The 24996-nt window shown below is 53.3% G+C and overlaps 1 protein-coding gene across 1 annotated transcript; it reads right to left on the bottom strand.

Annotated features, from left to right (window-relative positions):
* Positions 1-5940: 5940 nt before the first annotated feature.
* LOC140125945 (adenosine deaminase 2-like) lies at positions 5941-10484 on the bottom strand. The gene is made up of 9 exons (XM_072144903.1): positions 10096-10484; positions 9543-9768; positions 9232-9442; positions 8012-8139; positions 7506-7596; positions 7270-7378; positions 6949-7106; positions 6673-6875; positions 5941-6559 (listed from the first exon to the last, which is right to left on the bottom strand). Exons 1-9 carry the CDS (start codon positions 10391-10393, stop codon positions 6448-6450), a joined length of 1536 nt encoding a protein of 511 aa, XP_072001004.1. The 5' UTR covers positions 10394-10484; the 3' UTR covers positions 5941-6447.
* Between the last annotated feature and the right edge of the window lie 14512 nt (positions 10485-24996).

Here is a 24996-nt window from a genome sequence, read left to right as displayed (position 1 = left end):
CGGTTGCGGCCTAGGCACGCTAGTGTCACGGTGCTTGGTATGGGGAGCGGAGGGCTGTCCTACAGCCTGGCAGCTCTCCAGCAGGGGGTGTGTGCAAGAAATATGGACGAAAGAGGTTTCTCCCTGGGGCAACCCCTGCGGTGTATATAGAAATCCCTGGGTGATGGAGGATGGGGAGTCTGTGATGGTGAAGCAGCCTGATCCAGGGATCACAAGGAGGCAAATTGTGCAAATCAAGGAAGCAACTGCCTTAATCATCAGCAAGTTCAGCCGAGCTGGAAAGCTGGTAGGAGATAGCTGGTCTGTAGGATGGGTTGCTCTCAGCCTGGCAGTAGTTTCAGGCTTGGCTGGTAGATAAAACAGAGTTCAGACAGTGAACCTCTGCTCTTGGGCTTATTCTCCTGACTTGCCCAGGGTGTCAGGCAGCTGGCCTGAGACACCTTTGCTTCCTGGTAGTGTGACACTGGCTTCTGAGGCACAGACAGGTAACACTCTGCTCACTTTGCTGTCTAAACTGCAGGACCTGACTGACCATGTGCTCCCGCCCACCAGGGCTTTTCATACTCCCCTGGTCAGGTGACAGCACTCTCCAATCAGCTTCCAGCTGAATACTACAAAGGATACCACTGGTTAATAACATTTCACATGTTAATTCTTGCTTTACCACGCAGTGGTTTCCAGCTGCAATTACTAAGTTGTCCACTTTTGGTGATCTATTAGAGAGGTGATCAGTCTCCCTAACAGCTCCTAATATGGAAATGGCGCTATTTGCAACCACTTCCTACCCAATGCATTGGCAGGGCTGTTGCAAACATGATGGATGACATTAAATTGATTGCTGTGTTAAACCTCCATTCACATAGTTGTTTGAATTTAGCCTTAACATGGTGCAAACACCATAGGGGCCAGTGCTCACCTTTGGGGGATACTGAAGACCTTGCTCTGCTGGATGTGGTTATGAGCCCTGAAGAAGTGCATGCTGGGAGGGAAGATGACGGTTATCATGGTCTTACTTATCTCAGCCTCCTTTGTTTTTATCAGGTTTTATTGGCCTTTTATTTCTTTACCCCTCAGGGCGCGTTCACACGTTGTGTTTTGACCTGCGTTTTCATTGCGTTTGAAACGCATATACAACAGCTGAGGAGAGGTGATTTGCCTAATTACATCACTGTTAACGTTTCCGTTTACAAAACGCATCGTAAACGCAATGTTAACACACATGTTAATGTATGCATTTTGTTAACACATGCGTTAACATTGCATTTACAAGCGTAAACGGTAATGTAATTAGGCAAATCACCTCTCATCAGCTGTTGTATATGCGTTTCAAACGCAATGAAAACGCAACGTGTGAACGCACCCTCAAGAAGATATTACCCCCGACTCTGCGGGAATCCTCCGGCTTCATTATGATGTCCCTCTCCTCCTACACAAGCAAATCTAACCAAATCCGACCAAAGAGAATCTGAGATTTAACACCCCCATACACAGCGAGCTGCCATGTTCTGTGTGTCCTGACACCTTTCTATCATAGCCAGCAGTGGTCAGGGGTCAGCATGGGCGCTCTGACCCCTCTGTGACTACACCCCCCATACACAGCGAGCTGCCATGTCCTGTGTGTCCTGACACCTTTCTATCATAGCCAGCAGTGGTCAGGGGTCAGCATGAGCGCTCTGACCCCTCTGTGACTACACCCCCCATACACAGCGAGCTGCCATGTCCTGTGTGTCCTGACACCTTTCTATCATAGCCAGCAGTGGTCAGGGGTCAGCATGGGCGCTCTGACCCCTCTGTGACTACACCCCCGATACACAGCGAGCTGCCATGTCCTGTGTGTCCTGACACCTTTCTATCATAGCCAGCAGTGGTCAGAGGTCAGCATGGGCGCTCTGACCCCTCTGTGACTACACCCCCATACACAGCGAGCTGCCATGTCCTGTGTGTCCTGACACCTTCTATCATAGCCAGCAGTGGTCAGGGGTCAGTATGGGTGCTCTGACCCCTCTGTGACTACACCCCCCATACACAGCGAGCTGCCATGTCCTGTGTGTCCTGACACCTTTCTATCATAGCCAGCAGTGGTCAGGGGTCAGCATGGGTGCTCTGACCCCTCTGTGACTACACCCCCCATACACAGCGAGCTGCCATGTCCTGTGTGTCCTGACACCTTTCTATCATAGCCAGCAGTGGTCAGGGGTCAGCATGGACGCTCTGACCTCTCTGTGGCTACACCCCCCATACACAGCGAGCTGCCATGTCCTGTGTGTCCTGACACCTTTCTATCATAGCCAGCAGTGGTCAGGGGTCAGCATGGGTGCTCTGACCCCTCTGTGGCTACACCCCCCATACACAACGAGCTGCCATGTCCTGTGTCCTGACACCTTTCTATCATAGCCAGCAGTGGTCAGGGGTCAGCATGGGTGCTCTGACCCCTCTGTGACTACACCCCCCATACACAGCGAGCTGCCATGTTCTGTGTCCTGACACCTTTCTATCATAGCCAGCAGTGGTCAGGGGTCAGCATGGGCGCTCTGACCCCTCTGTGACTACACCCCCCATACACAGCGAGCTGCCATGTCCTGTGTGTCCTGACACCTTTCTATCATAGCCAGCAGTGGTCAGGGGTCAGCATGGGCGCTCTGACCCCTCTGTGACTACAACCCCATAGACAGGGAGCTGCCATGTCCTGTGTGTCCTGACACCTTTCTATCATAGCCAGCAGTGGTCAGGGGTCAGCATGGGCTCTCTGACCTCTCTTTGACTACACCCCCCATACACAGCGAGCTGCCATGTCCTGTGTCCTGACACCTTTCTATCATAGCCAGCAGGGGTCAGGGGTCAGCATGGGCGCTCTGACCCCTCTGTGACTACACCCCCATAGACAGGGAGCTGCCATGTCCTGTGTGTCCTGACACCTTTCTATCATAGCCAGCAGTGGTCAGGGGTCAGCATGGGCTCTCTGACCTCTCTTTGACTACACCCCCATAGACAGGGAGCTGCCATGTCCTGTGTGTCCTGACACATTTCTATCATAGCCAGCAGTGGTCAGGGGTCAGCATGGATGCTCTGACCCCTCTGTGACTACACCCCCATACACAGCGAGCTGCCATGTCCTGTGTGTCCTGACACCTTTCTATCATAGCCAGCAGTGGTCAGGGGTCAGCATGGGTGCTCTGACCCCTCTGTGACTACACCCCCATACACAGCGAGCTGCCATGTCCTGTGTCCTGACACCTTTCTATCATAGCCAGCAGTGGTCAGGGGTCAGCATGGGCGCTCTGACCCCTCTGTGGCTACACCCCCCTATACACAGCAAGCTGCCATGCCCTGTGTGTCCTGACACCTTTCTATCATAGCCAGCAGTGGTCAGGGGTCAGCATGGGCGCTCTGACCCCTCTGTGACTACACACCCCATACACAGCGAGCTGCCATGTCCTGTGTGTCCTGACACCTTTCTATCATAGCCAGCAGTGGTCAGGGGTCAGCATGGGCGCTCTGACCCCTCTGTGACTACACCCCCCATACACAGCGAGCTGCCATGACCTGTGTCCTGACACCTTTCTATCATAGCCAGCAGTGGTCAGGGGTCAGCATGGGTGCTCTGACCCCTCTGTGACTACACCCCCCATACACAGCGAGCTGCCATGTCCTGTGTGTGCTGACACCTTCCTATCATAGCCAGCAGTGGTCAGGGGTCAGCATGGGCGCTCTGACTCCTCTGTAACTACACCCCCCATACACAGCGAGCTGCCATGTCCTGTGTGTCCTGACACCTTTCTATCATAGCCAGCAGTGGTCAGGGGTCAGCATGGGCGCTCTGACCCCTCTGTGACTACACCCCCATATACAGCGAGCTGCCATGTCCTGTGTCCTGACACCTTTCTATCATAGTAAGCAGGGGTCAGGGGTCAGCATGGGCGCTCTGACCCCTCTGTGACTACACCCCCATACACAGCGAGCTGCCATGTCCTATGTGTCCTGACACCTTTCTATCATAGCCAGCAGTGGTCAGGGGTCAGCATGGGTGCTCTGACCCCTCTGTGACTACACCCCCCATACACAGCGAGCTGCCATGTCCTGTGTCCTGACACCTTTCTATCATAGCCAGCAGTGGTCAGGGGTCAGCATGGGCGCTCTGACCCCTTTGTGACTACACCCCCCATATACAGGGAGCTGCCATGTCCTGTGTGCCCTGACACCTTTCTATCATAGCCAGCAGTGGTCAGGGGTCAGCATGGGCGCTCTGACCCCTCTGTGACTACACCCCCATACACAGCGAGCTGCCATGTCCTGTGTCCTGACACCTTTCTATCATAGCCAGCAGTGGTCAGGGGTCAGCATGGGGGCTCTGACCCCTTTGTGACTACACCCCCCATACACAGCGAGCTGCCATGTCCTGTGTGTCCTGACACCTTTCTATCATAGCCAGCAGTGGTCAGGGGTCAGCATGGGGGCTCTGACCCCTCTGTGACTACACCCCCCATACACAGCGAGCTGCCATGTCCTGTGTCCTGACACCTTCTATCATAGCCAGCAGTGGTCAGGGGTCAGCATGGGCGGTCTGACCCCTCTGTGACTACACCCCCCATACACAGCGAGCTGCCATGTCCTGTGTCCTGACACCTTTCTATCATAGCCAGCAGTGGTCAGGGGTCAGCATGGGTGCTCTGACCCCTCTGTGACTACACCCCCATACACAGCGAGCTGCCATGTCCTGTGTCCTGACACCTTTCTATCATAGCCAGCAGTGGTCAGGGGTCAGCATGGGCGCTCTGACCCCTCTGTGACTACACCCCCCATACGCAGCGAGCTGCCATGTCCTGTGTCCTGACACCTTTCTATCATAGCCAGCAGTGGTCAGGGGTCAGCATGGGCGCTCTGACCCCTCTGTGACTACACCCCCCATATACAGGGAGCTGCCATGTCCTGTGTGTCCTGACACCTTTCTATCATAGCCAGCAGTGGTCAGGGGTCAGCATGGGGGCTCTGACCCCTCTGTGACTACACCCCCCATACACAGCGAGCTGCCATGTCCTGTGTGTCCTGACACCTTTCTATCATAGCCAGCAGGGGTCAGCATGGGTGCTCTGACCCCTCTGTGACTACACCCCCCATACACAGCGAGCTGCCATGTCCTGTGTCCTGACACCTTCTATCATAGCCAGCAGTGGTCAGGGGTCAGCATGGGCGGTCTGACCCCTCTGTGACTACATCCCCCATACAAAGCGAGCTGCCATGTCCTGTGTCCTGACACCTTTCTATCATAGCCAGCAGTGGTCAGGGGTCAGCATGGGTGCTCTGACCCCTCTGTGACTACACCCCCCATACACAGCGAGCTGCCATGTCCTGTGTCCTGACACCTTTCTATCATAGCCAGCAGTGGTCAGGGGTCAGCATGGGCGCTCTGACCCCTCTGTGACTACACCCCCCATACACAGCGAGCTGCCATGTCCTGTGTCCTGACACCTTTCTATCATAGCCAGCAGTGGTCAGGGGTCAGCATGGGTGCTCTGACCCCTCTGTGACTACACCCCCCATACACAGCGAGCTGCCATGTCCTGTGTCCTGACACCTTTCTATCATAGCCAGCAGGGTATGGATGTATTAGATACAGTTTCCCTAACTCTCCCGTATTCCTTTGTGGGCCCCCTAGCAGCTCAGGGCTTCTGCACATGCCCAGTTGTGCCCAGTGCTGGCACCGGCCCTCCATATGTTTATACAATAATAAAATGCAGTTATCGAAAAAGATCAACATTTTCTAAATGTTTTTTTTGTGTATTTTGCCGTGTTTTGGGAATAATTTTGACATCTTGTGCTCTCTTATGCAGTAAGATGATTATACTTTTATTGTTGTGACTGATCTGTGTCGTTCCTTTTCCGCAGGAGTAAAATGAAGCAGATAACAGGAGTCAGACGTACGACCACACTCAAATTTATTAAAATACATCTATAGCAACACTGTACAAAGCAGACCTTCACCGCTAGATGTCTTACACACATCACACATGGGCTACTGTCCACTCCTTTACCAGTATGGACTATGAGAAGAAGCCGGTTATAACCACCCATGCTATCTAAAGGTAAGTTATGTGTTGCCTAAGAATTAAAATCAGATCAACTGCTTGAGTGAAAGCTATGCTCACCACTATACCACCAACAGCTACCCAATGCGACGTTACCCAGATATAATACAAGTATTGCCTTATGGTGGCAGCCAGACGTTGGAGTGGGGTGGTGGTCCTTCCCTGTGGTTTTATAGATAGGCTTTACTCTTACATTCTCCACCATCTTGTCGCTGTCACTTCTCGATCACCATCTCTTATTAGCGCTCATCCTCATTCACACACTTTCACCCTCCTCTCGCCTTGTTCAGTATTGTGTACAGAGTTTTTGGGTTCTCTTCCTCCTTTTGTCATCATAAAATCTCACGTTGTGCAGCATTTCCCTTTACTGCTCCTTCTCCCAGGTCGTCTTGGCTAAATCTTTCACAAATTTATCCCACTTATTCTGCCAGATGTTCCTCAGTTTCTCCTTCTCTGCTGAAGTCAAAGAGCTGAACCTGCAATAGATTGTGATGGTGATCAGGGAGACCAGGGTGCGAGAGGGGATCACTATGAGAAGAGAAGGTCCTTAGACACGTTTCGCTGAGAGTTGTTAGTTTCGCTCACCTACCTGATTGAATTGACCACCAGCTGTTTCAGAGTCTTCAGATCGGCCTTCGATCCTCCAATTCCCATGAACACCTCATAGAAGTCATACGACAATCCTTTTGCGCCAAAAATGGAAGGGTCGTCCGAGCTGATGACCAGAGGATGTCCATTGGCGAGTAGAGCAGCTGCCGGGTGGTTACGTAGGTCAGACTCTAAGAGAAGGACCTGCAGGGGAGAGACAATGGTCAGAGGATGGTGTGGTAAGACATACAATCAAGATGGCGGCATTGCAGCTGACCTGATTGGAGACTGGACAAATCTCTAGAGGGACGTTCCTCTTCAGTGACAGCTCCCGGGCCACGGGGTGTTTAATGAGAGCGAATCCATGACCAATGCGGGAAGTGTTCAGCAACAAGGCATCCAGCACATTCTCATCTACGTCCATCCCTTGCCAACCTGATGAAATAATGGCACACAGGGGCATCACAGAAAATAACTTTTCAGGAAATATTGGAGTGGCTGCGTTATGCCCACACAATACATTGCCACTAGTCACCATCTTTACCGAAATCTGGTGAACTCTTCCTTGCTGAGGCTGGGTGGCCTCACACTTACTTACTAGTCTCTCCTGCATGGAAGAAATACGGAAGGGTCACCCCCATCTTTTTGGGGAGCGTAAGGGCTTCTCTCAGCTGGTAGAGCGAGCGACCAATGTCTTCTTGGCCAACCTTATAGAGAAGGAGACGGTCAGTGATGGTTATTGGGGACAGTGCAGAGGAACCCTTTATTGTTAGATGGCCTATCCGCTGAGCCCTTCCCCATCATACCCGACAAAAATAGGAAAAAAAATCGTACCAAATCAAAGCCGACCATGATGTCCGGGAACTGAGCCATCAGCTGCATCGCATAAAGAACGGCTTCTTTCACTACAGAAAGATCTTCTTGTCTAAGGAAGGAAAGACACAATCAGGATTTCCTCTGACTTAAAGGGAATGTTCACAATATTTTCATTCCATCCCTCTTATCATGTTTAATGTAGCTACATCAATCCCCTAATCTAACTGTATTGATCACGCCTAAAATATTACAGGGTTTACTACTCTGGCGACTCCTTGACCTACTTGGGGTGAATACTATAGTTGGCGGTCATTACGTTACACATTTAGGTTCTCATTTGGCTCGTCTCACCCAGATGGTTTGTGAAACTGCCCTCTTTCTCCTTGCGGTTTACCTGAGTGTCAGTCTTCACTGCAGATCTATAATTCTGATCGTGAACTGCATGGTTAGCTGCAGATTAGAGGGTGCTGCAATACTTTACTGCATACTACGTGATTTATTCTGTGACCAGATTGAGGTTTTACCTGTGTAAGGTATAAATGATCTTTAATCCTAAGAAATCTGGATGTTCTTCCTTGAACCTATTGGCGACCTCTCTGTAAGCGGCCATTATCCAGGCGCGATCGTGGGTGGTACCATCTAATTCATATGCCTAGGCGGAACAGGTGGATGCAATTCATTAGAAAGACCTGTTAAAAGGGATTTTCAGGGTGCATTCACACATAGGGGCACATTTACTAAGGGTATGTCGGACGCATTTCCGTCGGGTTTCCCAAAATTTTCTGTTTTGCGCTGAATTGCCCCGGGTTTTTGGCGCACGGGATCGGAGTGTGCTGCATCGGGGCCGGCTTTCATGTGGCACAAAACGGGGGCGTGCCGTCAGACAACCCGACTGATTTGGACAGACCGCGGGATTTAAAAATCAAATTGTGTCGCAAGATCAGCTCTTACATACACCGGGAAGAAGATGGTGAACTCACCAGGAAGAAGATGGTGAACTCCGGCGGACCTCAGCGGGGAAGCAACACATGCAGGAAATTGGAGGCACGATCTTAGTGGATCTCGACAGCTCAGGATCCCGGTCGGACATTCCGGATCGGTGGCGTCAACAGGACGGGTAAGTAAATGTGCCCCATAGCGTTTAACTTATGTTTTTCAAAATGGAATGGATCAGCTGAACAGAGATTTACCTAATTACATTGATGTTAACAATTGCATTTACAAAACGCAACCATTAACGCATGTGTTAACACGTGTTAGCATTATGTTCACAAATGCATGTGTTACTGGAATGTTAACAAATGTTACTGGAATGTTAACACATGTGTTAACATTACGTGAAAGGTTGCATTTTGTAAATGATATGTTCTTACCTTTTTTAATAAACAGCCCAGAACGTGGGAAAGCAGCATAAAAAAATCATATTTCACTGGTAGTAACAACATACAGAATGGTATGATTATATATATATATATATATACATACACTGGCTGCAGAGAGCACAGAGCACAGCAGTGTGAGGACACTCCCAGTAGAGCCCTGGAATATTAATCCATATATCAGAGTCCTGCTACTACTGACACTAATACACTAATTACACTATTCTCCAGGGACACTGGATGCTGGCTGCTATGTGTATGGTCACTCCTGCTGACAGTTTCCTTTTAGTTAATCCTCCTAGGATTCTTTTGGAATGTTACAAAACAATACAAACAACTCCAAGTAGTGAAGGTGTAGCACTCACCGGGGGGAGCATCGCCCTCAGCTCAACGTACTGTATGTTATCATGATAAAACTCCTTTAGACCCTCATACGTATACTTCTTAAAGACAGGGGCGTAGAGTATGAGGCCAGAGCAAGCCATGAAAGTCCCCTCAAACCTGCGCCATATTATGTCCTGGGTGGGGTAATCCAGCTCCGGGGTGTCCGTCAGCAGCGTCAGGTTACGGATCAGGCTGCAATAAGTGGATATATTGACGTAGTGCAGCTATTTCGGACCGTAGTCAGACAACTTTATCAAATACAGACATGAAAGGAAAAGCGCTTTTGTATTACCTTCTATCAAACTCGGTGACATCCCCCAAATTTTTTCGGTATGCGTCCAGGAGGACCCACTCTGAGCAGCCAGACGGGAGCTTCCCCACCGGAGCCGGCTTGGAAAACGTGAATCTGACGTCCCCGGTCCTTGTGAAGCAGATGTAACAGTCCGGCAGATAGGAGGCGTTTTTCACCAGCCAATCAACACTCAGGATTGCAAAGTCGTGTAGGTGCAAAGCGCCCCCTGCAGGTGGTGGGAAATGGAAATGAATTACTACGCCATTTATGTCTTCATAGATGAATTTAGCAACAGCACGTTACTATGTTTACATTATGTTTACTTTATATTTGCACTGTGCTTACAGTGTGTTTACATTATGTTGATAGTGTGTTTCCAAATCGTTAAGGTCACATTTACATTATGTTTTCATTATGTATTTACTATATTTACATTATGTTTACATAGTAGTGCATGTACCCTATTCAATTCACGTTTACATGTTCTTTACATTGCAACGTGTTTACATAACACTGTTAACATTCTGTGGGCACCATAGGGGTCAGCGCTCACCTTTGGGCATCTCTTGGAGGATACTGAAGACCTTGCTCTGCTGGATGTGCTTACGAGCCCTGAAGAAGTGCATGCTGGGAGGGAAGATGCCGCTTATCATGGCCTGGCTCAGCTCAGCCTCCTTTATTTTCATCAGGTTTTCGTTGGCCTCTATTTCTTTCCCCCTCAAAACGATATTACCCCCGACTCTGCGGGAATCCTCCTGCTTCATTAGGACGACCCTCTCATTCCATACAGGAACACATTGGCCAAATCCGACAAAGGAGACAAGGAGGATCCAAGACACCGACATCTTCATCTAATGGCTGCAGCGAAGGAGACGCAAAACTGAGTAGAGTTTATACATTAACGAAATCGCATCCTTCTGTCATGAACGGACTAGTCAGCGGCCGCCTTCCTCTTATTTCTGGGTCACGCTCACATCAGTCCTGCCCCAAATGGATCCTACCCATACAGGATTTACACGTCCTGATACTCATCCCATGGACAAACTCCAATCAGCTTCTCCATGGCTTGATCTGGCCGATAACAGGGAGCAATAGATTATATTCACTGGTCAAATTGGGTGACACTATGCCCTGATCTGGCCGATAACAGGGAGCAATAGATTATATTCACTTGTCATATTGGGTGACTCTATGCCCTGATCTGGCACAGAACAAAAGATTTTGCTCACCTGAACTCATCATATGCTCAGTTTGAATGGCTGATAACAGAAAATAGATAGTATTACCCTACAATCATCTCTTCCGGAGATGAAATGGCTGATAACAGAGAGAAATATATTAATATTTGCTGCTTTACAAAAAAAACTCCAAATAAGGAGATAGTGGCAGCCCTGTGTGTCCTGACACCTTTCTATCATAGCCAGCAGTGGTCAGGGGTCAGCATGGGCGCTCTGACCCCTCTGTGACTACACCCCCCATACACAGCGAGCTGCCATGTCCTGTGTGTCCTGACACCTTTCTATCATAGCCAGCAGTGGTCAGGGGTCAGCATGGGCGCTCTGACCCCTCTGTGACTACACCCCCCATACACAGCGAGCTGCCATGTCCTGTGTGTCCTGACACCTTTCTATCATAGCCAGCAGTGGTCAGGGGTCAGCATGGGCGCTCTGACCCCTCTGTGACTACACCCCCCATACACAGCGAGCAGCCATGTCCTGTGTGTCCTGACACCTTTCTATCATAGCCAGCAGTGGTCAGGGGTCAGCATGGGCGATCTGACCCCTCTGTGACTACACCCCCATACACAGCAAGCTGCCATGTCCTGTGTCCTGACACCTTTCTATCATAGCCAGCAGTGGTCAGGGGTCAGCATGGGTGCTCTGACCCCTCTGTGACTACACCCCCCATACACAGCGAGCTGCCATGTCCTGTGTGTCCTGACACCTTTCTATCATAGCCAGCAGTGGTCAGGGGTCAGCATGGGCGCTCTGACCCCTCTGTGACTACACCCCCCATACACAGCGAGCTGCCATGTCCTGTGTGTCCTGACACCTTTCTATCATAGCCAGCAGTGGTCAAGGGTCAGCATGGGTGCTCTGACCCCTCTGTGACTACACCCCCCATACACAGCGAGCTGCCATGTCCTGTGTCCTGACACCTTTCTATCATAGCCAGCAGTGGTCTGGGGTCAGCATGGGTGCTCTGACCCCTCTGTGACTACACCCCCCATACACAGCGAGCTGCCATGTCCTGTGTGTCCTGACACCTTTCTATCATAGCCAGCAGTGGTCAGGGGTCAGCATGGGTGCTCTGACCCCTCTGTGACTACACCTCCCATACACAGCGAGCTGCAATGTCCTGTGTGTCCTGTCACCTTTCTATCATAGCCAGCAGTGGTCAGGGGTCTGCATGGGGGCTCTGACCCCTCTGTGACTACACCCCCCCCCATACACAGCGAGCTGCCATGTCCTGTGTGTCCTGACACCTTTCTATCATAGCCAGCAGTGGTCAGGGGTCAGCACGGGTGCTCTGACCCCTCTGTGACTACACCCCCCATACACAGCGAGCTGCCATGTCCTGTGTGTCCTGACACCTTTCTATCATAGCCAGCAGTGGTCAGGGGTCAGCATGGGCGCTCTGACCCCTCTGTGACTACACCCCCCATACACAGCGAGCTGCCATGTCCTGTGTGTCCTGACACCTTTCTATCATAGCCAGCAGTGGTCAGGGGTCAGCATGGGCGCTCTGACCCCTCTGTGACTACACCCCCCATACACAGCGAGCTGCCATGTCCTGTGTGTCCTGACACCTTTCTATCATAGCCAGCAGTGGTCAGGGGTTAGCATGGGCGCTCTGAGCCCTCTGTGACTACACCCCCCATACACAGCGAGCTGCCATGTCCTGTGTATCCTGACACCTTTCTATCATAGCCAGCAGTGGTCAGGGGTCAGCATGGGCGCTCTGACCCCTCTGTGACTACACCCCCCATACACAGCGAGCAGCCATGTTCTGTGTGTCCTGACACCTTTCTATCATAGCCAGCAGTGGTCAGGGGTCAGCATGGGCGCTTTGACCCCTCTGTGACTATAACCCCCATACACAGCGAGCTGCCATGTCCTGTGTGTCCTGACACCTTTCTATCATAGCCAGCAGTGGTCAGGGGTCAGCATGGGCGCTCTGACCCCTCTGTGACTACACCGCCCATACACAGCGAGCTGCCATGTCCTGTGTGTCCTGACACCTTTCTATCATAGTCAGCAGTGGTCAGGAGTCAGCATGGGTACTCTGACCCCTCTGTGACTACACCCCCCATACACAGCGAGCAGCCATGTCCTGTGTGTCCTGACACCTTTCTATCATAGCCAGCAGTGGTCAGGGGTCAGCATGGGCGATCTGACCCCTCTGTGACTACACCCCCATACACATCAAGCTGCCATGTCCTGTGTCCTGTCACCTTTCTATCATAGCCAGCAGTGGTCAGGGGTCAGCATGGGTGCTCTGACCCCTCTGTGACTACACCCCCCATACACAGCGAGCTGCCATGTCCTTTGTGTCCTGACACCTTTCTATCATAGCCAGCAGTGGTCAGGGGTCAGCATGGGCGCTCTGACCCCTCTGTGATTACACCCCCCATACACAGCGAGCTGCCATGTCCTGTGTGTCCTGACACCTTTCTATCATAGCCAGCAGTGGTCAAGGGTCAGCATGGGGGCTCTGACCCCTCTGTGACTACACCCCCCATACACAGCGAGCTGCCATGTCCTGTGTCCTGACACCTTTCTATCATAGCCAGCAGTGGTCTGGGGTCAGCATGGGTGCTCTGACCCCTCTGTGACTACACCCCCATACACAGCGAATTGCCATGTCCTGTGTGTCCTGACACCTTTCTATCATAGCCAGCAGTGGTCAGGGGTCAGCATGGGTGCTCTGACCCCTCTGTGACTACACCCACCATACACAGCGAGCTGCCATGTCCTGTGTCCTGACACCTTTCTATCATAGCCAGCAGTGGTCAGGGGTCAGCATGGGCGCTCTGACCCCTCTGTGACTACACCCCCCCCCCCCCATACACAGCGAGCTGCCATGTCCTGTGTGTCCTGACACCTTTCTATCATAGCCAGCAGTGGTCAGGGGTCAGCATGGGTGCTCTGACCCCTCTGTGACTACACCGCCCATACACAGCGAGCTGCAATGTCCTGTGTGTCCTGACACCTTTCTATCATAGCCAGCAGTGGTCAGGGGTCTGCATGGGGGCTCTGACCCCTCTGTGACTACACCCCCAAACACAGCGAGCTGCCATGTCCTGTGTGTCCTGACACCTTTCTATTATAGCCAGCAGTGGTCAGCATGGGCGCTCTGACCTCTCTGACTACACCCCCCATACACAGCGCGCTGCCATGTCCTGTGTCCTGACAACTTCTATCATAGCCAGCAGTGGTCAGCATGGGCGCTCTGACCCCTCTGTTACTACACCCCCCTATACACAGCGAGCTGCCATGTCCTGTGTGTCCTGACACCTTCTATCATAGCCAGCAGTGGTCAGGGGTCAGCATGGGTGCTCGGACCCCTCTGTGACTACACCCCCCATACACAGCGAGCTGCCATGTCCTGGGTGTCCTGACACCTTTCTATCATAGCCAGCAGTGGTCAGGGGTCAGCATGGGGGCTCTGACCCCTCTGTGACTACACCCCCCATACACAGCGAGCTGCCATGTCCTGTGTGTCCTGACACCTTCTATTATAGCCAGCAGTGGTCAGGGGTCAGCATGGGTGCTCTGACCCCTCTGTGACTACACCCCCCATACACAGCGAGCTGCCATGTCCTGGGTGTCCTGACACCTTTCTATCATAGCCAGCAGTGGTCAGGGGTCAGCATGGGGGCTCTGACCCCTCTGTGACTACACCCCCCATACACAGCGAGCTGCCATGTCCTGTGTGTCCTGACACCTTTCTATCATAGCCTTCAGGGGTCAGCATGGGCGCTCTGACCCCTCTGTGACTACACCCCCCAAACACAGTATGCTGCCATGTCCTGTGTGTCCTGACACCTTCTATCATAGCCAGCAGTGGTCAGGGGTCAGCATGGACGCTCTGACCTCTCTGTGACTACACCCCCCATACACAGCGAGCTGCCATGTCCTGTGTGTCCTGACACCTTTCTATCATAGCCAGCAGTGGTCAGGGGTCAGCATGGGCGCTCTGACCCCTTTGTGACTACACCCCCCATACACAGCGAGCTGCCATGCCCTGTGTCCTGACACCTTTCTATCATAGCCAGCAGTGGTCAGGGGTCAGCATGAGTGCTCTGACCCCTCTGTGACTACATCCTCCATACATAGCGAGCTGTCATGTCCTGTGTGTCCTGACACCTTTCTATCATAGCCTTCAGGGGTCAGCATGGGCGCTCTGACCCCTCTGTGACTACACCCCCCATACACAGTATGCTGCCATGTCCTGTGTGTCCTGACACCTTCTATCATAGCCAGCAGTGGTCAGGGGTCAGCATGGACGCTCTGACCTCTCTGTGACTACACCCCCCATACACAGCGAGCTGCCATGTCCTGTGTGTCCTGACACCTTTCTATCATAGCCAGCAGTGGTCAGGGGTCAGCATGGGCGCTCTGACCCCTTTGTGACTACACCCCCCATACACAGCGAGCTGCCATGTCTTGTGTCCTGACACCTTTCTATTATTGCCAGCAGTGGTTAGCATGGGTGCTCTGACCCCTCTGTGACTACACCCCCCCATACACAGTGAGCTGTCATGTCCTGTGTCCTGACACCTTTCTATCATAGCCAGCAGTGGTCAGGGGTCAGCATGGGGGCTCTGACCCCTCTGTGACTACACCCCCCATACACAGCGAGCTGCCATGTCCTGTGTGTCCTGACACCTTTCTATCATAGCCAGCAGTGGTCAGGGGTCAGCATGGGTGCTCTGACCCCTCTGTGACTACACCCCCAATACACAGCGAGCTGCCATGTCCTGTGTCCTGACACCTTTCTATCATAGCCAGCAGTGGTCAGGGGTCAGCATGGGCGCTCTGACCCCTCTGTTACTACACCCCCCATACACAGCGAGCTGCCATGTCCTGTGTGTCCTGACACCTCTCTATCATAGCCAGCATTGGTCAGGGGTCAGCATGGGTGCTCTGACCCCTCTGTGACTACACCCCCCCTATACACAGCGAGCTGCCATGTCCTGTGTGTCCTGACACCTTTCTATCATAGCCAGCAGTGGTCAGGGGTCAGCATGGGCGCTCTGACCCCTCTGTGACTACACCCCCCATACACAGCGAGCTGCCATGTCCTGTGTCCTGACACCTTTCTATCATAGCCAGCAGTGGTCAGGGGTCAGCATGGGCGCTCTGACCCCTCTGTGACTACACCCCCCATACACAGCGAGCTGCCATGTCCTGTGTGTCCTGACACCTTTCTATCATAGCCAGCAGTGGTCAGGGGTCAGCATGGGCGCTCTGACCCCTCTGTGACTACATCCCCCCATACACAGCGAGCTGCCATGTCCTGTGTGTCCTGACACCTTTCTATCATAGCCAGCAGTGGTCAGGGGTCAGTGTGAAGGAGACCGCAACGTTCCGGACCCCTGAAGGGTACGTAAGGTCACTCAGTTATCCTTTTACAGACACTCCCAGAACGCACAGGTTCTGAGAGGCGCAGGAAGTGATTTAAAGTTGTCCACACAACTTCCGGATATGGCACAATCCCTGAATGGCTATAAGATCCCTCTCACTAGCCGCAGTGAGACAGAATATTATCAGCCTTATGCTGCCACCAGTTCTCCTTTAATACAAGCCCGGTCCGTAACGGGATTATATAGGGTGAGGAACCAACCCGGTAGCATGTATATAAGCAAGAAACCCGGACGTAAGATTCGTGATCGAGATAAAAGAGCAACACAGATTAGATTTTATATTTAATTGCCTTAAAGGAAACCTACCACTTGTAGTGGCAGGTTTCCGATGGAAATACCGGGCACCAGCCAGTGCCGGAGCTTATTTTAGTTAGTGTTTTAAACCGCGGTATCACGGTTTAAAACACTTTTTAAACTTTATAGCCGGCGCAGGCAGGTACGCGCTCGGCGCTTACCGTGCACGCGGCTACATAGGAAGTGAATGAGAGCCGCGTGCACGGTAAGCGCCGAGCGCGTACCTCCCTGCGCCGGCTATAAAGTTTAAAAAGTGTTTTAAACCGCGATACCGCGGTTTAAAACACTAACTAAAATAAGCTCCGGCACCAGCTCACCCTGAGCTGGTGCCCGGTATTTCCATCGGAAACCTGCCACTACAAGTGGTAGGTTTCCTTTAAGGGCACACTAGACAATACAGTACACACAATAGATATATACAGTAAACAGAGTACAAATTACACGGGCAGCACTACAAGTCTAAGCAGTTTGGTTAGTTAGTTACCTTTGTGTGTGGCCTAATGGGGATGGATAGTCCACACTTTTAGATCCTCCCTGCGCTTAGACCCCGGCCACTTCAATGGTGCCCGATTATATCAGGTGTGGACACACCTATGTCCACCCTAAGGTGGGGTCAATGGTCACACCTACCTGATATTACATCCAGAGCCCTGGAGAAGCCACAGCTACCCCAGGGAAGGTCCTGGGGTCATGGTTCTGGTATCATTGGATCCGGGTGAATCCTAGGATCGCATTGATACCAAATCTGACCCATTTGCTATGGTCCTATCTGGAGATATTGATATCTCTGGATCTGAGTATCCTGGAGCCATGAACAATGGGTTGTTAAGATTTACGGAGAATAACAAATCCAAAAATGTATTTGGTGTTCTGGTGAGATGGACCATAACTTCATAACTGTCTCTATTCAACCTGGTGATTTGAGAGTTTTAATGACTCTTTGTTTGAGACTGGGGAGGCGAGGGGGGGTGATGCCTGGAGTCGGTTTGTCTGTATAGGTCTTTGAAGCCCGGCCACATGCTGGTTTTGTCAACAAGCTGGCTCAATTAGGTTAATTTACTGAAGCTGGGGGTTGGGGGGGGGCTTGATGACCAAGACAATACCTGCAGGTTCCTCACAGTCAGCATGGGTGCTCTGACCCCTCTGTGACTACACCCCCCATACACAGCGAGCTGTCATGTCCTGTGTGTCCTGACACCTTCTATCATAGCCAGCAGTGGTCAGGGGTCAGCATGGGTGCCCTGACCTCTCTGTGACTACACCCCTATACACAGCGAGCTGCCATGTCCTGTGTGTCCTGACACCTTCTATCATAGCCAGCAGTGGTCAGGGGTCAGCATGGGTGCTCTGACCCCTCGGTGACTACACCCTCCATACACAGCGAGCTGCCATGTCCTGTGTCCTGACACCTTTCTATCATAGCCAGCAGTGGTCAGGGGTCAGCATGGGTGCTCTGACCCCTCTGTGACTACACCCCCATACACAGCGAGCTGCCATGTCCTGTGTGTCCTGACACCTTTCTATCATAGCCAGCAGTGGTCAGGGGTCAGCATGGGCGCTCTGACCCCTCTGTGACTACACCTCCATACACAGCGAGCTGCCATGTCCTGTGTCCTGACACCTTTCTATCATAGCCAGCAGTGGTCAGGGGTCAGCATGGGTGCTCTGACCTCTCTGTGACTACACCCCCCATACACAGCGAGCTGCCATGTCCTGTGTGTCCTGACACCTTTCTATCATAGCCAGCAGTGGTCAGGGGTCAGCATGGGTGCTCTGACCTCTCTGTGACTACACCCCCCCATACACAGGGAGCTGCCATGTCCTGTGTCCTGACACCTTTCTATCATAGCCAGCAGTGGTCAGGGGTCAGCATGGGTGCTCTGACCCCTCTGTGACTACACCCCCCATACACAGCGAGCTGCCATGTCCTGTGTGTCCTGACACCTTTCTATCATAGCCAGCAGTGGTCAGGGGTCAGCATGGGCGCTCTGACCCCTCTGTGACTACACCCCCCATACACAGCGAGCTGCCATGTCCTGTGTGCCCTGACACCTTTCTATCATAGCCAGCACTGGTCAGGGGTCAGCATGGGCGCTCTGACCCCTCTGTAACTACACCCCCCATACACAGCGAGCTGCCATGTCCTGTGTGCCCTGACACCTTTCTATCATAGCCAGCACTGGTCAGGGGTCAGCATGGGCGCTCTGACCCCTCTGTAACTACACCCCCCATACACAGCGAGCTGCCATGTCCTGTGTGTCCTGACACCTTTCTATCATAGCCTGCAGTGGTCAGGGGTCAGCATGGGCGCTCTGACCCCTCTGTGACTGCACCCCCATACACAACGAGCTGCCATGTCCTGTGTGTCCTGACACCTTTCTATCATAGCCAGCAGTGGTCAGGGGTCAGCATGGGCGCTCTGACCTCTCTGTGACTACACCCCCCATACACAGCGAGCTGCCATGTCCTGTGTCCTGACACCTTTCTATCATAGCCAGCAGTGGTCAGGGGTCAGCATGGGCGCTCTGACCCCTCTGTGACTACACCCCCCATACACAGCGAGCTGCCATGTCCTGTGTGTCCTGACACCTTTCTATCATAGCCAGCAGTGGTCAGGGGTCAGCATGGGTGCTCTGACCCCTCTGTGACTACACCCCCCATACACAGCGAGCTGCCATGTCCTGTGTGTCCTGACACCTTCTATCATAGCCAGCAGTGGTCAGGGGTCAGCATGGGTGCTCTGACCCCTCTGTGACTACACCCCCCATACACAGCGAGCTGCCATGTCCTGTGTGTCCTGACACCTCTCTATCATAGCCAGCAGTGGTCAGGGGTCAGCATGGGTGCTCTGACCCCTCTTTGACTACACCCCCCATACACAGCGAGCTGCCATGTCCTGTGTGTCCTGACACCTCTCTATCATAGCCAGCAGTGGTCAGGGGTCAGCATGGGCGCTCTGACCCCTCTGTGACTACACCCCCCATACACAGTGAGCTGCCATGTCCTGTGTCCTGACACCTTTCTATCATAGCCAGCAGTGGTCAGGGGTCAGCATGGGTGCTCTGACCCCTCTGTGACTACACCCCCCATACACAGCGAGCTGCCATGTCCTGTGTGTCCTGACACCTTTCTATCATAGCCAGCACTGGTCAGGGGTCAGCATGGGCTCTCTGACCCCTCTGTGACTACTCCCCCCATACACAGCGAGCTGCCATGTCCTGTGTGTCCTGACACCTTTCTATCATAGCCAGCAGTGGTCAGGGATCAGCATGGGCGCTCTGACCCCTCTGTGACTACACCCCCATACACAGCGAGCTGCCATGTCCTGTGTGTCCTGACACCTTTCTATCATAGTAAGCAGTGGTCAGGGGTCAGCATGGGTGCTCTGACCCCTCTGTGACTACACCCTCTATACACAGGGAGCTGCCATGTCTTGTGTGTCCTGACACCTTTCTATCATAGTAAGCAGTGGTCAGGGGTCAGTATGGGTGCTCTGACCCCTCTGTGACTACACCCCCCATACACAGCGAGCTGCCATGTCCTGTGTGTCCTGACACCTTTCTATCATAGCCAGCAGTGGTCAGGGGTCAGCATGGGTGCTCTGACCCCTCTGTGACTACACCCCCCATACACAGCGAGCTGCCATGTCCTGTGTGTCCTGACACCTTCTATCATAGCCAGCAGTGGTCAGGGGTCAGCATGGGTGTTCTGACCCCTCTCTGACTACACCCCCCATACACAGCGAGCTGCCATGTCCTGTGTGTCCTGACACCTTTCTATCATAGCCAGCAGTGGTCAGGGGTCAGCATGGGCACTCTGACCCCTCTGTGACTACACCCCCCATACACAGCAAGCTGCCATGTCCTGTGTGTCCTGACACCTTTCTATCATAGCCAGCAGGGGTCAGCATGGGCGCTCTGACCTCTCTGTGACTACACCCTCCATAGACAGCGAGCTGCCATGTCCTGTGTGTCCAGACACCTTTCTATTATAGCCAGCAGTGGTCAGGGGTTAGCATGGGCGCTCTGACCCCTCTGTGACTACACCGCCCGCATACACAGCGAGGTGCCATGTCCTGTGGGTCCTGACACCTTTCTATCATAGCCAGCAGTGGTCATGGGTCAGCATGGGAGCTCTGACCCCTCTGTGACTACACTCCCCATACACAGCGAGCTGCCATGTCCTGTGTGTCCTGACACCTTTCTATCATAGCCAGCAGTGGTCAGGGGTCAGCATGGGCGCTCTGACCTCACTGTGACTACACCCCCCATACACAGTAAGCTGCCATGTCCTGTGTGTCCTGACACCTTTCTATCATAGCCAGCAGTGGTCAGGGGTCAGCATGGGCGCTCTGACCCCTCTGTGACTACACCCCCCCATACACAACGAGCTGCCATGTCCTGTGTGTCCTGACACCTTTCTATCATAGCCAGCAGTGGTCAGGGGTCAGCATGGGGGCTCTGACCCCTCTGTGACTACACCCCCCATACACAGCGATCTCCCATGTCCTGTGTGTCCTGACACCTTTCTATCATAGCCAGCAGTGGTCAGGGGTCAGCATGGGGGCTCTGACCCCTCTGTGACTACACCCCCCCATACACAGCGAGCTGCCATGTCCTGTGTGTCCTGACACCTTTCTATCATAGCCAGCAGTGGTCAGGGGTCAGCATGGCCGCTCTGACCCCTCTGTGACTACACCCCTTATACAGAGCGAGCTGCCATGTCCTGTGTGTCCTGACACCTTTCTATCATAGGCAGCAGGGGTCAGCATGGGCGCTCTGACCTCTCTGTGACTACACCCTCCATACACAGCGAGCTGCCATGTCCTGTGTGTCCTGACACCTTTCTATTATAGCCAGCAGTGGTCAGGGGTTAGCATGGGCGCTCTGATCCCTCTGTGACTACACCGCCCCCATACACAGCGAGGTGCCATGTCCTGTGGGTTCTGACACCTTTCTATCATAGCCAGCAGTGGTCAGGGGTCAGCATGGGCGCTCTGACCCCTCTGTGACTACACTCCCTATACACAGCGAGCTGCCATGTCCTGTGTGTCCTGACACCTTTCTATCATAGCCAGCAGTGGTCAGGGGTCAGCATGGGCGCTCTGACCCCTCTGTGACTACACCCCCCATACACAGCGAGCTGCCATGTCCTGTGTGTCCTGACACCTTTCTATCATAGCCAGCAGTGGTCAGGGGTCAGCATGGGCGCTCTGACCTCACTGTGACTACACCCCCCATACACAGTAAGCTGCCATGTCCTGTGTGTCCTGACACCTTTCCATCATAGCCAGCAGTGGTCAGGGGTCAGCATGGGTGCTCTGACCCCTCTGTGACTATACCCCCCATACACAGCGAGCTGCCATGTCCTGTGGGTCCTGACACCTTTCTATCATAGCCAGCAGTGGTCAGGGGTCAGCATGGGCGCTCTGACCCCTCTGTGACTACACCCCCCATACACAGGGAGCTGCCATGTCCTGTGTGTCCTGACACCTTTTTATCTTAGCCAGCAGGGGTCAGGGGTAAGCATGGGCGCTCTGACCTCTCTGGGGCGGATTTACTTACCTGATCCGTTCGCGATCCAGCGGCGCGTTCTCTGCGGTGGATTCGGGTCCGGCCGGGATTCACTAAGGTAGTTCCTCCGCTGTCCACCAGGTGGCGCTGCTGCGCTGAAGTTCCCCGGAGGCGCGCTGGAATGCCCTGAAATTCACCGGCCTATACCTGGTGAAGGTAAGTGTAATTTTCGCGACACATTTTTTTTCTTAAATGCGGCGGTTTTTCCGAATCCGTCGGGTTTTCGTTCGGCCACTCCCCCGATTTCCGTCGTGTGCATGCCAGCGCCGATGCGCCACAATCCGATTGCGTGCGCCAAAATCCCGGGGCAATTCAGGTACAATCGGCGCAAATCGGTAATATTCGGGTAACACGTCGGGAAAACGCGAATCGGGCCCTTAATAAATGACCCCCTCTGTGACTACACCCCCCATACACAGCGAGCTGCCATGTCCTGTGTGTCCTGACACCTTTCTATCATAGCCAGCAGTGGTCAGGGGTCAGCATGGGCGCTCTGACCCCTCTGTGACTACACCCCCCATACACAGCGAGCTGCCATGTCCTGTGTGTCCTGACACCTTTCTATCATAGCCAGCAGTGGTCAGGGGTCAGCATGGGTGCTCTGACCCCTCTGTGACTACACTCCCCCATACACAGCGAGCTGCCATGTCCTGTGTGTCCTGACACCTTTCTATCATAGCCAGCAGTGGTCAGGGGTCAGCATGGGCGCTCTGACCTCTCTGTGACTACACCCCCATACACAGCGAGCTGCCATGTCCTGTGTGTCCTGACACCTTTCTATCATAGCCAGCAGCGGTCAGGGGTCAGCATGGGTGCTCTGACCCCTCTGTGACTACACCCCCCATACACAGCGAGCTGCCATGTCCTGTGTGTCCTGACACCTTTCTATCATAGCCAGCAGTGGTCAGGGGTCAGCATGGGTGCTCTGACCCCTCTGTGACTACACCCCCATACACAGCGAGCTGCCATGTCCTGTGTCCTGACACCTTTCTATCATAGCCAGCAGTGGTCAGGGGTCAGCATGGGCGCTCTGACCCCTCTGTTACTACACCCCCCTATACACAGCGAGCTGCCATGTCCTGTGTGTCCTGACACCTTTCTATCATAGCCAGCAGTGGTCAGGGCTTAGCATGGGCGCTCTGACCTCTCTGTGACTACATCCCCCATACACAGCGAGCTGCCATGTCCTGTGTGTCCTGACACCTTTCTATCATAGCCAGCAGTGGTCAGGGGTCAGCATGGGCGCTCTGACCCCACTGTGACTACACCCCCATACACAGCGAGCTGCCATGTCCTGTGTGTCCTGACACCTTTCTATCATAGTCAGAAGTGGTCAGGGGTCAGCATGGGCGCTCTGACCTCTCTGTGACTACACCCCCCATACACAGCGAGCTGCCATGTCCTGTGTGTCCTGACACCTTTCTATCATAGCCAGCAGTGGTCAGAGGTCAGCATGGGCACTCTGACCCCTCTGTGACTACACTCCCATACACAGCGAGCTGCCATGTCCTGTGTCCTGACACCTTTCTATCATAGCCAGCAGTGGTCAGGGGTCAGCATGGGTGCTCTGACCCCTCTGTGACTACACCCCCCATACACAGCGAGCTGCCATGTCCTGTGTCCTGACACCTTTCTATCATAGCCAGCAGTGGTCAGGGGTCAGCATGGGCGCTCTGACCTCTCTGTGACTACACCCCCATACACAGCGAGCTGCCATGTCCTGTGTGTCCTGACACCTTTCTATCATAGCCAGCAGTGGTCAGCATGGGTGCTCTGACCCCTCTGTGACTACACCCCCCTATACACAGCGAGCTGCCATGTCCTGTGTGTCCTGACACCTTTCTATCATAGCCAGCAGTGGTCAGGGGTTAGCATGGGCGCTCTGACCTCTCTGTGACTACATCCCCCATACACAGCGAGCTGCCATGTCCTGTGTGTCCTGACACCTTTCTATCATAGCCAGCAGTGGTCAGGGGTCAGCATGGGCGCTCTGACCCCACTGTGACTACACCCCCATACACAGCGAGCTGCCATGTCCTGTGTGTCCTGACACCTTTCTATCATAGTCAGAAGTGGTCAGGGGTCAGCATGGGTGCTCTGACCCCTCTGTGACTACACCCCCATACACAGCGAGCTGCCATGTCCTGTGTGTCCTGACACCTTTCTATCATAGTAAGCAGTGGTCAGGGGTCAGCATGGGCGCTCTGACCTCTCTGTGACTACACCCCCCATACACAGCGAGCTGCCATGTCCTGTGTGTCCTGACACCTTTCTATCATAGCCAGCAGTGGTCAGGGGTCAGCATGGGTGCTCTGACCTCTCTGTGACTACACCCCCATACACAGCGAGCTGTCATGTCCTGTGTCCTGACACCTTTCTATCATAGCCAGCAGTGGTCAGGGGTCAGCATGGGTGCTCTGACCCCTCTGTGACTACACCCCCATACACAGCGAGCTGCCATGTCCTGTGTGTCCTGACACCTTTCTATCATAGTAAGCAGTGGTCAGGGGTCAGCATGGGTGCTCTGACCCCTCTGTGACTACACCCTCCATACACAGGGAGCTGCCATGTCCTGTGTGTCCTGACACCTTTCTATCATAGCCAGCAGTGGTCAGGGGTCAGAATGGGCGCTCTGACCTCACTGTGACTACACCCCCCATACACAGTAAGCTGCCATGTCCTGTGTCCTGACACCTTTCTATCATAGCCAGCAGTGGTCGGGGGGGTCAGCATGGGCGCTCTGACCCCTCTGTGACTACACCCCCCCATACACAGCGAGCTGCCATGTCCTGTGTGTCCTGACACCTTTCTATCATAGCCAGCAGTGGTCAGGGGTCAGCATGGGCGCTCTGACCTCTCTGTGACTACACCCCCCATACACAGTGAGCTGCCATGTCCTGTGTGTCCTGACACCTTTCTATCATAGCCAGCAGTGGTC

This window comes from Engystomops pustulosus, chromosome 4, assembly GCF_040894005.1.
Source record: "Engystomops pustulosus chromosome 4, aEngPut4.maternal, whole genome shotgun sequence".
NCBI lineage: Eukaryota > Metazoa > Chordata > Amphibia > Anura > Leptodactylidae > Engystomops > Engystomops pustulosus.
The sequence above is the reverse complement of the archived record's forward strand: the minus strand, read 5'-3'. Positions and strand labels throughout refer to the sequence as shown.

Excerpts from the sequence above, each read along its gene's own strand:
- LOC140125945 (XM_072144903.1), bottom strand. The coding sequence starts at position 10,393 with ATGAAGATGTCGGTGTCTTGGATCCTCCTTGTCTCCTTTGTCGGATTT. Across the intron at positions 9,769-10,095 it reads CCTCCAAGAGATGCCCAAAG|GGGGCGCTTTGCACCTACAC; the intron begins GTGAGCGCTGAC and ends CACCACCTGCAG. Across the intron at positions 7,107-7,269 it reads CTTCCATGCAGGAGAGACTA|GTTGGCAAGGGATGGACGTA; the intron begins GTAAGTAAGTGT and ends TTATTTCATCAG.